Genomic DNA, 17,503 nt, shown 5'->3' with positions numbered 1-17,503 from the left:
TTATTTAACAATAAAATATGACTCAGGTTCTAGATTAATTTACTTTAAGCAGAAACAGGGAGGCTATGCTAAAAGGGACAAGGCTTTTACTGGTGAGATGGTTGTTTAAATCTGGACCACTTGTTTCTTCTCTTGACAGGTATGTGCACACCGGTATGAGAAGAGACAACTGACCCCGCAGGATGAGAAGAGGATTTTGGTGGGTCGCTGCTTTGTCATCAGTGACGACATTGCCATCAATCCAGATGATGACTGGGATACATCTCCAGTGCAGTTCTGTGAAAATGTGGGGAGTGACCATCAGGGACTCCTAATGTGTCAGCAAGGCATGGCTGCAGGATTCACACAGCCCAATCACTATGCATATTATGGGGCACCAGGAGGCTGGAACTGGCAAGGTGTGACTTTGGAAACTTTATTCATTTCCCACGGTTTTTATTCACATTAAACTTGAATGGCTGGGTCTTTACATAATCTTCAGAGTTTGTTTCATTTCATGTATATTGGAGGTTGAGGTGGACAACGAGCCATTTTGGACAGTGTGAAGCCCAGGAAAGATTCTGTACTGGAGACTAAGGGAACAGTCTCTTAGTGATTAGCAAGCAGTTTAGAGGGAATGCAGTTGGATTAGAGGAAGAACAGGGTGAGAGAAAGCATGAAAATTCCTGTGGGACTTTCTGGAGCACAGCTGCTCAATCCCAAAAGAGAAGTTTTCTATCCTGAAAAAAATTGAAACCTTTCTGATTTCCTCTTGGTCTTGGTGTCTCTCCCAGCTATGCCGGTTTGAGGGAATTTACAATGACATTCTCGTGTGACCCTTTAGTTAAAATCACAGGTCTAATTGAAATACGGTTTGAATATGTAAAGGACATCATAGCTTATGAAAATTGCACCTGTCTTCTACTCAGAAAAGACAACAAAAGCAGGACAGAGAGTTTCAGTCAGTGGGTGGTCTGAGCAATTTTTTTTACTGTGACTGCTCTGATTTCTGTAAGGGAGATGGGAGTAAGATTGTCCCTTTTGTCATGGTTTTCAAATTAGATAATGGAAAGACAGGTTCATATTTTGATTATTGCCTCAGGTATTTTCTTACCATGTATTCAGTTTATGGTATTTTAAAAGAGGGCTGTAATTGCATTTATTTTAACTCTTCCTTTCACTTACTGTTTCAGCCTTGTCAATAGCTGCTTCACTCTTGGGTAGCTTGGGTCTCTACTAGTGCACAGCCCAGTAGACGAGACATAGAACCAGTGCCATTTGATAGCTGTGTTGGGTTCATGGGTTTTTAAGCCTCCTGAAGGATTTATTGTCTCTGCTGCCTGGATGTTTACATCAATTTATATAGCACTTTTGTCATAGTAAATTACCCCAAAGCACTTCAGGGGAGCAATATCAGACAAAATTTGACACCAAACCACAAGAAGTGTAGATATCCAAAAGCTTAGTGAAAGATGTAGTGGGTTTAAGGGTCACCTTTGGAGAGGAAAGGGTGGCAGAGAGATTAAGTGGGTATATCTCAGAGTTTAAGGATTTGGGAACTGAAGGAATGACTGCTAATGCCAATGATTCAAAGTGAAGATTTGAAAGAGGTGAGAATTGGTGGAGTGTAGATTATGTAAAATAGAAGTTGCTTTATTGCATTCTAGTGGCATTGAAGCAACTTTGTAGGTCATTCTAATCCTGTTTATGAAAATCACATAAAGATTAAGGTCGTCATTTGTAAGATTCGTGACAGCTTTGTCACGTTTCCCTGTGTAAAGCCAGGCTGAAATTGTCAATATCATGGTGGCCTTCCCAAGTGATAGATCACAACTTCTCACAGCTGATGGCATTCAGAATTCTTTTGCTAATTCATTTCTCTCTAGTGGGTGTCCCACCACAGTGCTGTTTGGGCAGAAAGTTCAGAATCTGAAACCAGTGACAACGAAATACCGGTGATTAACTTTCAAATCAGGATGGTACCTGACTTGAAGGGTAACCTGCAGGTGGTGGTGTTCCAATGCATCTGCTGCCCTTGTCCATCTTGGTAACAGAGGCTAGGGGAGTAGCTATCAGAAAAGCCGAGATCAGTAAGGGCAGTGCAGTTTTTAATGGTATACATTGCTGCCACTGTGTGTCAGTGGTAGAGGGAATAAGTCATTTAGAATGGTGAATGGAGTGCCAATCAAGCAGGCTGCTCTGTCCCAGATGGTGCAAACTTCATCCTGCCAATGTGGGACAGTTCTGACAAAGGGGCTTTGACCAAAAATGTGAACTCTGTTTCTCTTCCCACAAATGCTGTCTGACCTGCTGAGTACTTTTAGCACTCTGTTTTTATTTTAGATCTCCAGCATCTGCAGGATTTTGATTTTCATATGATCTCTGCAGCTGGCTCTTAAAAGTAGTGTTGCTGCTGACTGAACAAGTTCTCCAATCTTGGGGTTGTGGATGAGGGCTCAGGCTGGTGAATCAGCAACCTGACCAGGTCCCTTTGACTATTTAAGATGTAAAATATTCTTAACCCACAAGCTATCAGACCTCACTGGCTCTACATTGCCTTCAGGAGGCATGGTCTTTGTGTGTGTGTTGGGGGGGGGGCATGGAGATTCTCTGGAACTGGGGACACCTGGCAGAAGGTTTGCCAGGGAGGTTGCTGTAAGGACAGGAGTGCAGTGTATGAATGCCCTACTCATAAAGCTTGCAATTCAGGCAAATGCCCACAGCACTCTGGCTGATCCTGTGAGCTGAACAGAAACCAGATGAAGTCTATCCTTGAGTAAGGAGTTTGTGTGACCCTCAAAACCCCAGTGAACAGTAGACTGTGAGATCTGGCAGCAGCCTAGAATGATGCTGTGTCTATTAAGCTGACAGTAGCTGACAAATGTGAGGAAGTATTTGAGATTGCCAAGGGTCATAGATCTCAGTAAGGACAAAGGCTGCAGTTTGAGTGTTGGTCCTTTAAACAGTACAGTTTCAGAGGGAATGGGACTTGTAAAGCCTGGTTGTTTTCACTATGGATGAAGTGTGTGTATTGCATGGCTGTTAATGTCACTTGAAGGAGTTCAACACTGGAAATAAGGTGGTAGAGTAAATAAAAATCCTGTCAACAAGTCAGAAATTGGATTTACTGACGAGTACTATGGCACTTAGAAATGTGTGGAAAATTGCTCTTCTGCAGCTGAAGCCAATCTTCAACCATACAGCACTATGTTTTCTTGAAGTGAATGGTACCCAGTGAGAATTAGGGCACCAGGAGCAATGCTCAAGTTTACAGACAGTGGAATGAGAGAGGTCAAGCAGGGGTGTGCTGGAATAATCAAATGCAGAGAAAACAGTCAATGGGATGAGGGTCGCATTTCCTGATAAACTGCGATAGGAAGCAATTGACTAATGTTATGGAGATGAAGTACTTCTTAATGATTTGTTCTCTGAATCTTATCTCATATATAAAATGTTTTATTGTTAAGATTCATTTATTAATTGGTATTTCTTTATTCATGAAAGCCAACAGACCCTTTATTTCTCTGTGCAGTATAGTTTTAAGTGTTTGCATGTAACTGCTAGCAAGGCATGCCTAGCATACTGGCTTAACCACAGGGATGTCATTGTGAAATTGTTTCCCACACTATAGATCCAAACACATGCTTTGAGCCTGACATCCACATCACCTTCACGCAGCCTGACAGAAGTCAGTCCCACATGGCAAATTTCCATGTCTAGTGCTTCTTCATATTTTCTTGCCATTCAGCCCATCAAGTCCATGTCAGGTCTCAGAACACACCCACCAGTTTCCTTCCTCCATATCTCCCTGCAACATTTTCTTTCTCAAATGCCCATCGACTCCTCCAATTCTCATTCCTCCCACCCACACCAGAGGCAGTTTGCAGTTACTGATTAACCTATTAGTCCATACATCTTTGGGATGTGGGAGGAAACCAGAGCATCTGGAGGAACCCCATTTGGTCACAGGGAGAATGTGCAAAATCCACAGACAGCACTGGAGGCCAGGATTCAACCTGGATTGCTAGAGCTGTAAGTGTCATTGAGCTGCCCTTATTCTATGATCTCTGTTTCCTATATTTTTTGTAATATTATCAACAACACTAAGTCAAAAGTGCTTTCAATTCAGAGAACTAAACACTTTGCCACTATTTTTAATTTCTACCATTCCAACTATTGACTCTTGGAGAAGAAAGTGGTTGGTAAGGTGACCTGCTCCCAGTTCTAAGGTGATGCCAATCTTATCTGATAATAGTTGAGGGAGGAATGTTGGCTGCAACATCAAAAGCTCTTTGTTTCTCCAAATAGGGAGCATCAATGCCAATAACCCAGCACTGCTTCAATTCCATCAGGAAGTGGCAACATAGATTAACCACCTAAGTCCAGAAGTGGTGTTTAAACCCACAAAGGTTTGAATCCGAGATGAGAGTCCTACAACTGGGCTGGATGTGTCAGGATGACAAACCATTCTATGTTCAAGCTGGCTGAATTAAGGTTTTCCTGTTTAAATTTGAAAGCATTCAATTGTATCTCTTTCAGTATCCAGGTTAGAAGTTGTGTCACTGTTGTCCAAACCAAAAACGACTCAAGGAAGTTACAGCCCTGAGCTGCTATATTTGAGATCAAAACAGTTCATTTCACCAAATTTATGATATTACTCATCACCACCATGATGATGTTTACTTTGGAAATTTTCTTTGGATATTTTTATGCCTTGTCATGATAAGATGCTATATGAATGAATGAATTGATTAATGTTTAATTTGTTTTTTTATAATAGGAACCATCCAGGTTGCGCAAAAGAACATCACATTTCTGGAGCTCAATATACTGGAAGATGGCCCTTACCTGCTCCAGGATTTATCATTGAGTCACAGCTACATCGGTATTGTATACTTCCCACAATATTTTCTCCATGTTGTCCCTCCTCTGCTGGAGGCACTGACTTAATGAGGGAGCCATACATTAGGCAGCAGAAGCCCTCTTCATTAAATATGTTAGTCAGTTTTCTTGTTATGGGGTAAACAATGTTCACATTCAATTCAAGTTAAGGCAACTTGAATGAATATGGAAGTGTACCCTGTCGCCATCCAACAATTACAAAAATGTTCTTTCCAGCAAGGCCCAATGGAGGATTGGCCAATGGTTATAGTGCCTCAGCAGTTAGCTGAGATCAGTCTCTGCAACTTGGTCCTTGAAGTTGCAGTCTTTTGGCCTTGAATCATTTTGCTGCTCAGTCCTTTAACAAGGTGGACTTATTCAATGTTCTCAAGAATAACCTTGCACTTGTTCTTTCTTCCACAGGATACTCTCTCACCTCTGGAAAGCAGATCACACATAAAGATAACTTCAGCTATGTTGCAGGAGGCCCCCGCTATAATCACACAGGGGCAGTATTTCTGCTTGAGCAAGGGAAAACAGATAAACTGCATATAAAACACACCATAACAGGACATCAAACAGGGTCATACTTTGGGAGTTCTGTGGCTGTTGCTGATCTTGACAGTGACAGGTATGTAATCTGGATCTTTCAAAGCCACTGTATGAATGAATGATTTTTACCATTCAGTTTGTAGAGAAAGAATGTTTTTCTTTGTTGGAGAACTCAGCGGGAATATCTATGTCTATGAGATAGGTGAAACAAAGCCCAAACCTGATAGTCAATATCAGCTCAAAAGAAACGTTGTAACTGAATATGAGCCTTTCCTGAACCGTTTCCTCAAAGGTCCTCTAATTTCTTATGGGAGAGTTTGACTTTTATGAGACTATGAGATTTAGGATACAATGCTGACACATCATACTTTGCCATAGTCTCTCATTTTCTTTTTACTTCCCCTCTGTGCTTTCTGTAAGCAGCCTCGTCCTCACTTGTGTTAATAACTTGCCATTTGTCATAAGCTCTTCTTTTCTGTTCTATTTTACTTTCTTTTTGGTCATCCAGTGAGCTCTCACTTTAAATTCCCTACCTCCCTCCTTTATATGTACCTGAACTGTAGTTGAAACAACTTCAGTTTAAAGACCCTCCATTGTTCAATTACAGTTTTGCCAATCAAGCTTTGATTCCAATTTACCCACACTTATGTGTTCTCATCCCATTGAATTTGGCCCTTATCGGATTGATGCTTTGCTTTGAAATTGTCTATATTCTTTTCCATAGCTAGTCTAAATTTTATAATATGATTACTGCTTTCTAAGTATTCATCTACCAAGGCCTGATTCACTCAACCTGACTTGTTTCACAGAAACAATGTCTCACTCGTTTCACAGAAACAATGTCTCACTCATTTCACAGAAATAAGTCTAGCTATACTGACACAAGAGACTACAGATACTGGAGCAAAAAACAAACTGCTGGAGGAACTCAGCGGATCGAGAAGCATCTGTAGAGGGAAGTGGGCAGTCGATGTTTCAGGTCAAGGCTTTTTATCTGGACTGACCATTTCCCTCTATAGATACTGCCTCACCTGATAAATTCCTCCAGCAGTTTGTTTATCCCTCCAATGTTGCCTTCTTTGTTGGGCCAAAAATGTACTGAACAAGAACATTCTCTCAGCCACATCTCTGAAATTTGGGTAAGTACACGGATAGGAAAGGTTTAGAGAGATATGGGGCAAACACAGGCAAATGGGACCAGATTAGGTGGACACCTTGGTCATCATGGATGAGTTGGGCTGAAGAGCCTGCTTCCATGCTGTATTACTCTATGACTCTACTCTATGACTCTAAATTCCTCTTCTTCCTTTCCCCTAATTCCATTGCAATCCCAATCTATATTTGGATAGTTGACATTCCTCATTATCACTGCTCTAAGTATTTTACATGTTTCTGCAATTTCTCTGCAAAACTGTTCCACAATATTCTTCCCTATGACCTCTAGATTCTCCTAACAATTTCTCCATAATTTATTGTTACAACTAGATTTCAAAAAAAAGAATTTTGTTCAAATCGTGTGCCAATTGAATAGTGCAGTTTCAGAATATGAGAAACTTGCATTCAGTGAGAATGTAATGCAATGCTGTGAGCTGGAATCCTTCCTGACCCAGTATCAGGTGGCACAGAACATCTCATGGTTCTGTCAGCAATCTTCAGAGAAATCTGGAGTAGAAATTTATCATCAGTCATGTGACCTAAACATATAATAATGGTTGTACATTGTACCCAGTTTCTGAAATTCAATTTCATTTCTTCAGTTGAACTGAATTTCAGAAGCAGCGAGTAACCAAAATATGTAACTGTTATTGAAGGTTTGACAGAGGATGACTTTCCACCCCTTCATGTTTCTTCAGTGAACTCTAGTACTTTCCCCTTTCCAGTTTTCTCCTTTCCTCTCTTCAGACATGTCTGTCTTGACTCAGTGCCAGCCCTATGTCAAACAATTTAGGACTCCAGTGGTAATCCAGGTGCCTCTTCGGTGTAGTAGCAAGAGCGCAGCATTTTTTAAGAATGAGAGAATAAATTGAGTCTGACTCTTTCCCTTCAGATTAATCTAATGACGCTGCGGCATTTCTTGAAGACCCTGGATGTTCATCTAGAGTCCTTACTGATATTCATTGGCAACATTAGATTGTACAGTCATTTATTTCTTTGCTGTTTGTTGGGTCTCTCTGTTGATGATTGGCTGCCCATTTCTCTGTATTACGACAATAATTATACTTCAAGAATGATGAACGAACCAATAAACTCCTTATTATTCTGAGGACATGAAAGGGACTGTTTTAATGCAACTTCCTTCTTTCTTAAAAGCACTGAGTATTGCTGATGTACACTTGCACAGTACTGGCTGGTTGCCAGTACTTCACTATTTGGCTAAGCTTTATATTTGAACCTAGTGAATTATTCTTCAGCTACTCTACAGTGGGCAGTAGCCCACACCCAAATACTACACTGTCCTCATCTGATGTCCACGTACATATGAACATAAGTAGAGACGGCAACGTAATGATTAACTATGAGAGCACCGGTTAATTATTATTTCTTCCTTCGCCTGCAGATGTGAGACTAACCACTAGCCTCCTTTGTCAAGAGAAAGTGCTGGAAACACTCAGCAAGTCAGGCAGCTTTCTTTAAAGATGACAAATCGAAGACTATCATCTGAAATAGGAAAAAGAGAAAGAGGATTAGACAATGTAACATAGGCTAAGGGCAGGGCCAAGGACCTTTCTGATTAGTATGGTTCACAATACATATCCAATTATTAACTGTGTTGTTGTGCTGGTGGAATTCTCCATTAAGTACCAGCTGCTTGTTTAGTGAAAATAAACCGTTAACGTTCCCTTTTAATGAAATCTAGTGGATTCAAATGTCATAGTACTTCACTTATTGCTCATTATCAAAGTAGATAAACAGACAATGTTGCATTCTGTTCATACTGGGCTGGACTATTAGTAATTTATGTCAATGATGATCTAATCATGTTGTTTTGTCGAAATTAAAGTGATTTGTTTTGCTTTTCAATACAGTTGGCAAGACCTTATTGTTGGAGCTCCTCACTACTTTGACCACAGGAAGGAGATAAGTGGCGCTGTGTATATTTATATGAATGAGGCAGGGAAGTTCTCTGAAACACCAAGCCTGGTGTTGAATGGTTCATTAGGCTCCATGTTTGGTCACACAGTCAGCAGCATTGGAGACGTTAACCAAGATGGATTTCAAGGTTAGATGATCTGTTCACTGTTCAAAAATGAAATGCTTCAGATTGCAATCTACATGATCAATGTAACTTACTGTCCTTCTAACTCCACTGAAAAGTTCAATCAGAAATCTGCAGGAACCAGAACTATATACATGAGATTCTGCAATCACACTCATGTGTAGCCCCCTTCCAATGCCAAAATTCTCAGATTTCAAGTGGCCAGGAAGCCCCACTTTTACCTGGCTGTAGGGGCAAGGCTTGGGTGACCACATCTAATTAAATCAAAATGTCAGTCCATTGCTGTGAATCTTTAAAATTGGTGGAGGTGGGTGAATGGGTATATCACCTATCTCTCCCTATGTTGCTCTACCTGCCTAACCTTCCCTCACAGGACAACCCTTCCATACCTGAGATCATCATAGCGAACTTTCTCGGAACTTGCTGCAGTTGAGAAGGACGTTCTTTTTTATGAAAGCTGTGTTGTGGCCACAACAACCCTATGTAACTTGGGAAGTTTCTACTCACCCTTGACTTATTTTTTAAAAAGTCAGTTCGGGAGGGAATTGTCTGTCTGTAAGTTTGACCAGTGATCTACAGATTTTGTTTTTGCAGCAGGACCTGATGTACCAACCTTTAGAAATTAACTCCTTTTATTCATTCATTTATGGGGTGTGGGCATGGTGCACAAAGCCAACATTTATTGCCGTTAGTGGTGTTGAGCTGACTTCACTGGCAGCCTGTGTGTTGAGGGTTGTCCGGTGGATCTGAGCAGAGTTCAGTCTTTGTGTCCCGGCTGTGCCTGATGAAGTGGGATTGTTGCCATCTACTGGTCAGCTGATGCTATTTCAGTGAAGATAGTTGACCGAGTACCAAAATTAGGCTAAGAAACATTAACCTTAAGTATGTTCCAAGAAAGTGTCACAATCTTTAATCTCTTTTGCAATGTTTATCCATTGAAATGGGGAAGCTATTTATGAATAGTGAGCATGCAATTGTCCTTTAATTCTGCTGTGCCTCATGAGAAGACTGCTGTGTTAATCTCGCAACAGGCAACCCCTGTGTTATGGCCTTTTGGGTAACAGAAATTCGCCCTTACAGAATTCACAAATCACTACCCAGAAATTTGAGATATGGAATAAATTTCACTCTCACGGAATTTATGTAGGAAAAAAGTAAATAAACACAATTTTTTTCAACATATTTCTTGATGCATGCGTAGATGACACAGCTTTGCGTTATGGAAAATCATGATATGGACCATTTGCTCAGAATGCAACCCCCTGTTACACCTGGGTTGACTGTGTTCATATCACCCTTTTCGGAAAGTTCGTCCTGGAGTGGATATTATTTGCTGGGATGAAATTTCCCCTCCTAATCAAAGTGGATAATGTACTAAACACACCCACCTGTTTTCTCATCTCATCTCTCAGAACCTTTGGCGCATTTCATTCAGACTTTTCCCACTTAGGGAGCAATGAATGAATACTCGTTTCATTTGGCTATGTAAAGAAAGCATGACAACCTCTCCCCATGGCCCTTCACACATGTACTTGTCAACATTATAAACACTTGAAAGACAACCACTTTTAATAAGAGCACATCTAAATTAATATCACTGTTTGTTCACCAGACCCTTAGAATGGAAGTTCTCCCACTGGTTATTGGTGGAGAGATTTTGTGTGATTACCCATACCCAAGGTTTGGCTTTCACCTGGGACCCAGTTGCCCTCTTAATTACTGCTCAGACCAAGATGGCACACCAAAGGAAACTCGTACAGCTGTAGTGAGGTTCTCGAACAAGTCAGTTTGTTCTATCCTAACCTACATTGTACACCAGGAAGCATTTCAAGTAAGAGCTCAAATGCTTCACTCACCCAAATAACTTCCAGTACTTCATAGTATTTGTGTTACAATAGTTGCAGATTTTACAGTTTCACAATAAGTCATCAAAAGCCTGTTTTCCTCTGTGGATTGTGATCATTGGTTATAGTTTTATGTTGGCATTACCTGACATCAGTTCCCCGATCCTCCTTGTCAATAAGGACTCTTCCCCCGGTCATCTGTATTTAAAAAAGGACCAGTTTTCCTGTCTAAATTGCATCTTCGCTGATCCTGTGACCGTGTTTTTCTGTTCGTAGTCCAACATTCTAACTCCCCTACATGACTATTTTTCTTCTAATTAACTCTGCCTTGTAGTCTGAGCACTTCTCTACTTCAATTGCTGCAATGGCCTCTTCTAACATTTCCTTCAACCTACCAATGCTAGACTGGCTTAATTTTCTATAATCATTTTCCAGTACATAAAGCACTTAAGTTGATCATATTTACAAACTTGCCCCATTTTCTTACAATTCCTGGAGATTCCTTCTTCAGTTATATCTCAAGGTGGGAAATTGGATGTGTTGCAGTCCAGCACCAGGGAGCTGATGGATCTTTGCTGTTCTGGCTCATTGTATTTTGTTGTGTTTAGGGATTTCTGTGATGGCCCGAGGCCCTTTTTCTGAAGCACCACCCTCCAACCTGTCTCCTGTCTCCCACACCACAACCCCTGCTATATTTAGAAAGAGTGAAAAGGTCTCTGACAGCATGCACTTCAGAAAGCCACAGGGCACCCGTGGGTGGGGTTTTAGTTCCTGTCACCTGTGGCTGATTTGCTGCTCGCTGCTGGCTCCGCCTTGGGGAATGACCGAGAGAGCAACAAGGCGAGACGTTGGGGTTACAGAGGGTTAGTGGGCTGCAGGACCAAAGTGGGGCACAATGGACAGTAGAGAAAAATAATCTACCATGTGCAGCACATTTAATTCATCATGACTTTTTCCAACAGAAACTCACTCTGGTGTTATTTTTAAAATACTTCCATATTTATGTGTAATTTGGATCATGTACTGCTGAGTATTTTCACATTTCAAGTGTAAACAATACAAAACGTTAAAGGTCTTTGGAGCACTTGGCAGGGTTGCTAATGACAACACAATGTCATTATTCAAGTGATTAAGCCTCTTGCCATGAAGCAATAAAAGTGCTTTGTACTGAGGTAAGGTACCAAGGCAAAGTACCAAGGTACTCAGGTAAAGTACTCAGGCAACCAATAACAATGGGTGCAGACATTCTCTATGCATAAGATACTTTTAAATATAAGGAGTTTCATCCCTCTTGGATTGACAAGGAGTTTCCTAGAATTGAGGCAAACTCCCTTTGCATTTCTACAAGAAAAATGGCAGTTAGCAAACTCCCCTGTCAACTTCTAATGATGTGGAGCTTTCATTCTATTAAACAGAGTCACTTCATAGTCCATTACTGGACTGTCTCTGTATTATCTCATGATAGTCACTTTCAACATCTTACATGAGTGCATGTGTGTGCCCATCAGCTCTGGTTATAGAAGAGTTTCTTTGTTATTTTCCCATCTACCTTCATCCAGAGTCTTACTGGAAAAAAGGGATAGCAAGGAGAGTCATCCTTTGCTTCTCCAACATCAGGAATTGCACATGAGCCTTGAGGGCAATAGGAAGGTGTGGAGGGATTGGGAAAATGTGTGGAATTATGCTGTTCCTGAGGGGGTTAATGGACTATTCACAGTTGGTCTAAAATCTAATCAACTAGTGTCTCTGAATAGATGGCAATGCTGGAATTTAAACCAACACACACAAACAAGAAATGCTTGTACCAGGAATGCAGAGCTTCATATGTGTGGCTTGAACCCATGCACTTTCCTAGCCTCTTCATTGTTGACCTTGTAGTTCTCATAACTTTTCCTCCCACAGCTGATGTCCCAAAATCACAAGTAACTTGAAGTGAATAAACCATTCAATGCAACCACATCTGTAAACCATGAGTGTCATGTGATTAGAATTCTTGTAAGCGGATATCACATGATCAAACTTCCCAGGGTATATCCATCGCCAGCTGGCAACCCCAGTAAACCTAAAGAGCTAGCAGCAGAATTGGTTTCCATAAAACTGCTGAGTTGTCATCGAATCCCATCTGCTTTATGATTGTCCTTCAGGGAAGGCAATTTGCCTAACTTACTCAGTGTGGGCTGTATGTGGCTTCAGTCCAACAGCAATGGGCTGAGTTTAACTGCTCTCCAAAATGGCCTAGCATGCATTCCGCTCATCGCCAAGTGCCAAGGCTCATCCTGAACATATCCATAACGCAGGACTCTCTGCTCCCTGGGCTATTCCAAAGGACGTATACTGAGACAAGCATCAACTGCTGCTGGAAGATCATCAACTTGGTTGAATGACTCACTCTCCTCTGCTTGAAGCATTGATCTTTCAGTGTAAGGAGATGCCTGCAGCTGAATGCTGCCAATTGGCACATTCCAAGATACAGGAGTCTGCAGTGAAGGACGCTTTGAAACTCAGTTTACCCACTGCTGAGGTTCTGTGGGGAAGGATCAGAACCCAGGGTCCAGCCACCACTGGACACTGAGGGTCTGGGACCTGTGTAATAGCCTCTTAAACACTTCACTGATTCATTGGTTGGGAATGAACCATTAGTGACAATTATTCATTGTAAGTTAATGTATCAAATTGCATGGTGCAATGAGTAAAGATGTCCTGATTGTGTTTATTTTATAAATAAAGTATATCTTTGGAAAAAAATTGAGATGGATAATATAAGCTGGCTTCATCGATAACCATGTTAACAAATAAAAAATAGTCTCAAATTCAGTTTAGAATTGTTTCATACAGTCAGAGAGAGATACAGTATAGCACAGAGACAGGCTCTTGGGCCCACTGAGTTCACACCGTCCATCAACCACCCATTTACGCCAATCAAACATTGATCCCATTTATTATATCTTTCCCATGTGCTGGTAGGTTAATTGGCTACCATCAATTATGGCCTAATATGGGCAAAAGAATTAAAGGGGAGTTGATGGGCATGAGAGAGAGGGTAAGTTGCAAGGCCACAGGAAATAAGGAGAGGCGGAATAGGACTGATGAGATGGTTCTGCTGTGAGCCAGCATCGACCTGATGAGCTGAATGGCCTTTTCCTGTGTTGCGGTAAATAAGTACTCACACTGCAGTGCTGGACTGGAACCCCACAAAAATAGGTCCCTTATTTTTATGGTTCAGTACAATCCACTTCCCTTCCCCCACTCACCACTCCCATCCTCAATGTGTCAGTCTTCCCCACTGGCTCTCTGATTGGCCTACTGCCCTTCCAGGTGCCAATGGAAGCTCCATTCACTCCACACTCGATCACTGCCCACCACTCTTTGACCCAGTCAGATCTTTTCCTGCTGCCTCAATCTCCCCACTGGCTTTGCTTCCAGGCAATACATTTTCACCCTCCCCGGAACTGGGCAACACTTGCACTTGCTGAGTTTGCATCAACAAGCTCGTGAGCGGAAGCATCATTGTTATGCTGCTGCAGATACAGTCCAAGGAACGTCAGGATTCCTAGGCCACAGTGTTTTATTGATAATTTTTCTACAGCAGGTACAGAAACCTTTCCCAAACAACATTCACACATCTACAACAAGGCTCCGTATTTAACCTGTGAACCTGGTTTGATATTTTCAGCACTTCTGTATTCTAAGCATTTTCTCTCTCTTCATATGCATTGAAATCTTAAATGTTAATGTTTGGCAATGATCAAAAGATGACAGTGCATTCACAGGCTCCACTTGTGTGCTCTATACACAGACTCTGTTAACTGCAGTTAAGAAGCCTGACAGTCGCAACTGTAATCTCTCACTCTGTTGTAACAATTTAGATGTCTGAATGTTCCTTTGAATGTTGACTGCGGTGCTGCAGGAACTGCTGATCTTTCAGCAAGGGAACACACAGCTGAATACACCCATTGTCCATTGAAGGATTAAGGGGGCTGTTCAAAACATTGCAACTTTAAACGTTCCAAGGTGCCACCATACATTTCATTTTTCAGCTGGTTTCATTGAAGTGTTCAGACGCTATATTGCTTCCCATGTTTTCGCCAGCAGCTTTTCTGATGTAACATGTACTCAAACGATGATTTCAGCACCTTGTGGGGTTTAAGTTTGTCTCCACATCCAGTGAAATGACATTCCTCTTTTACTATATGAAGAACAAGAGGAAGTCTGAGTTTCTCCACAACTAACAATCCAGGTTTCAGAGCCAGGTATTCCAGAAGCTTTGGCATCAATTTGACAGGAATACCTGGTCTTGTTGGAAAGAGGTATCTCTAAAATATCAAGTTGGTGAAATGTTGTAAATTTCTTCAATTGAAGGATTAAGGGGGCTGTTCAAAACATTGCAACTTTAAACGTTCCAAGGTGCCACCATACATTTCATTTTTCAGCTGGTTTCATTGAAGTGTTCAGACGCTATATTGCTTCCCATGTATGAGGTCAGGTTGTACCACCTGACCTCATACCCCCAGCTCCCCACTCTAAATGAACCTGTAGCCAGTTATTCCCAGAATGGTTCTGTCTGTGGGCATGTTTCACAATGGGCACTGTTTAGAAGCTCAGCTCAAATTATGCTTTCACAGGTCCTCACGTTGTTGCTTCCAGCAGTGATGCAGTATGCCACCTGGCTGCCCTGTTGATGCTGTAGTGACTTGCTTGTGAACTCATGAATCCACTTATCAGACCAATATCTGCATCATTTACCCACTGTCTAATGTATTTCGTTGATATTCGCAGAGAGCTTGGAGGTATGTTTCCCCTTTAGCTATGTTCAGCTCACATTCCGTATGAAATGTCGGTACAACAGCATCAGGAAGGAAGTCTTTGACTGGAATGATGGAGGTCAAAGCAATTCTTCTCTGGGAGAGTTGGAGCAAAGCGTTGGTGAACTTGAGGTTTGACGGTTGTTTCAAAGCCAAAAATTAACTTTCACAGCAGTTGAAATATACCAGAGATTTCCGCCTGATGTGGATCAGGGTCACTTGACTGATTATTTATTTACGCCTTCTCTGGGACATCCATTTTTAAACCTGGAGGAAAATTAAGGTCTTCCAAGAGATTTATTTATCTTTTATTGCCTTGTTGTTCCTATTTATTATCATTGTATTTTACAATCATGTTTTAATTCCTGGTTGCTTCAAATCACGTTCTGAATCATTGAGAAAGAGTTTAAATTAATGGATGATGAGTCACTACTCACATAAAGGGCCCCCCTCCACTTTAACACTGAGGCAAATGTTCCGAAGATTATTTATTGGGAGGAGCTAGGTGGATCGACATAGCAGAATAATTATCTTCTACAATGTCCTAAAAGTTGTGACTTGAGTCTAATCAACAGACCAGTCCAATGGAATAATGTGACAATTTCATTTACATTTTTGGTAGCCTTGTGGCTTACAGAACCTGCCAGATCATTACCAGGTCTGTGTAATGGACCATTAAATTCCATTTGCTGGGCTACAGAGTTCTTGACACCGATCTAGAGGACCTGACTTGAGAATGTGCTGTATTACTCTAAGTGCCAATGGCAGGTGCGTGTGGCACCTGAGTTACCTTGATAGGGACATGGTACTAGCTCATATGAATTTCTAATTCAAAAATATAATTTTCAACACATCCTTCACCAATTGAGAATCTCAATAAATTAGTTCATTTTAAAAGTACTTTGTAGAGTTTTGTTTCTGTATTGGGAATCGGGCAGCAAGATCAACAAGGCACTGATCTGCTTGACTTTAATGAGTGGCTGAGCTGGTTCAGGTGGCCATACCACAGACTTCTACTTCTGTTTATTAAAACGGTGACTCCTTTTTTAATGGCTGTCTGCAGAACCGTATTCCAATCTCCTGCGTAGCCATTCTCAATATCTGAGCCTTAACAGTGAGTATTATGTCAGTATTCATCTGATGGGAACTGACGGCATCACAACTAAGCCCAATTCTGTTCTGGTCCTTGACCAAATTTCCATACGTTTTCAGTTCTATTAGAGGTTGGGATAATGATGAGGACTGGGATTCCAGGGCAACATTCCGGACCATCAAAAGCAATATTAAGTGTTTTAGTCTTCCACTTGCTATGATCAATTCACTCAACACATGACATAGACTCAACCCAAGACGTTTATGGTCTACGTGTTCTGTCACCATTTACCTTAGGGCTGCACTGTTGTATGTTTATATTGTCAGGAAATAATACAGATTGGTAACTCTCATTCTCTTTTCAAAATCCTTTGGCCACCATTTCTGAAAATTTGCAATAATTTAACAAAGGTCATGGAAGTATTGAATATAATCCCCAATATAATAATAAAAATGTTGTAATCCAATGTAATAAAAATTTAATTTGATTTGTTCAGTCACTGTTAAATATTTGGCCTGATGCATCCTTCTGGGTGAGATGTTTAATAAATGTAATTGTCTGAGGATAATTAGGCTGATGGGAGAGAAGAAACATCTGCAAATTCCTGCAGCCTTTAGTGTGGCAGTCTTCCCTGAGCCAGTCAGTGGTCACCCATATTTGTGTGAATTTTCCCATCTCGTAGGCATGATTCTCTGCATGCAGCAGGATAAAAGGTTAGTCAAACATGTTTGATTTCTTTCCACAGATATCGGTATTGGAGCTCCTTATGATGATTATGGTAAACTTTTTATCTACCATGGCGGATCAAAAGGACTGGCTCCTAAACCTAGTCAGGTATGCTACAAAATGTACTTAAAAGATGTGGCACTGAAGCAGGCCATTTGCCACAGTTTATGCTCCATTTTACCCTCCTCCTTTCTTGCTCACCTAATCCTCTCCGCACAGCATCTATTCCCTTCTGCCTCATGGCTACCCAGCTTCCCTTTAAAGAGATTTATGCTATTCGTCTTCATGGTTGTAAATTCCACAGTCTTTGAGTGGAGAATTTCCTTTTGATAATGCAACTGTGTTTAAGCTTGGAGTATCTGACTGTGTCGGAGAGAAAATGGGGGCAGATGGCTAAGGGTTGCAAAAA

The 17,503-nt window shown here is 41.2% G+C and overlaps 1 protein-coding gene across 1 annotated transcript in view; it reads left to right on the top strand.

The window, feature by feature from the left end:
* The window catches only part of LOC127583006 (integrin alpha-3-like), a 147,636-nt gene that overhangs the window by 84,673 nt on the left and 45,460 nt on the right, over positions 1-17,503 (top strand). The window contains exons 4-8 of the mRNA XM_052038693.1: positions 140-398; positions 4,760-4,864; positions 5,284-5,491; positions 8,439-8,632; positions 17,114-17,202. Of these exons, the coding sequence (XP_051894653.1) occupies positions 140-398; positions 4,760-4,864; positions 5,284-5,491; positions 8,439-8,632; positions 17,114-17,202 (855 nt within the window). The remainder of the gene's footprint in view (positions 1-139; positions 399-4,759; positions 4,865-5,283; positions 5,492-8,438; positions 8,633-17,113; positions 17,203-17,503) is intronic.

Source organism: Pristis pectinata, chromosome 25, assembly GCF_009764475.1.
Source record: "Pristis pectinata isolate sPriPec2 chromosome 25, sPriPec2.1.pri, whole genome shotgun sequence".
NCBI lineage: Eukaryota > Metazoa > Chordata > Chondrichthyes > Rhinopristiformes > Pristidae > Pristis > Pristis pectinata.
This window is presented reverse-complemented; position numbering and strand designations above follow the sequence as displayed.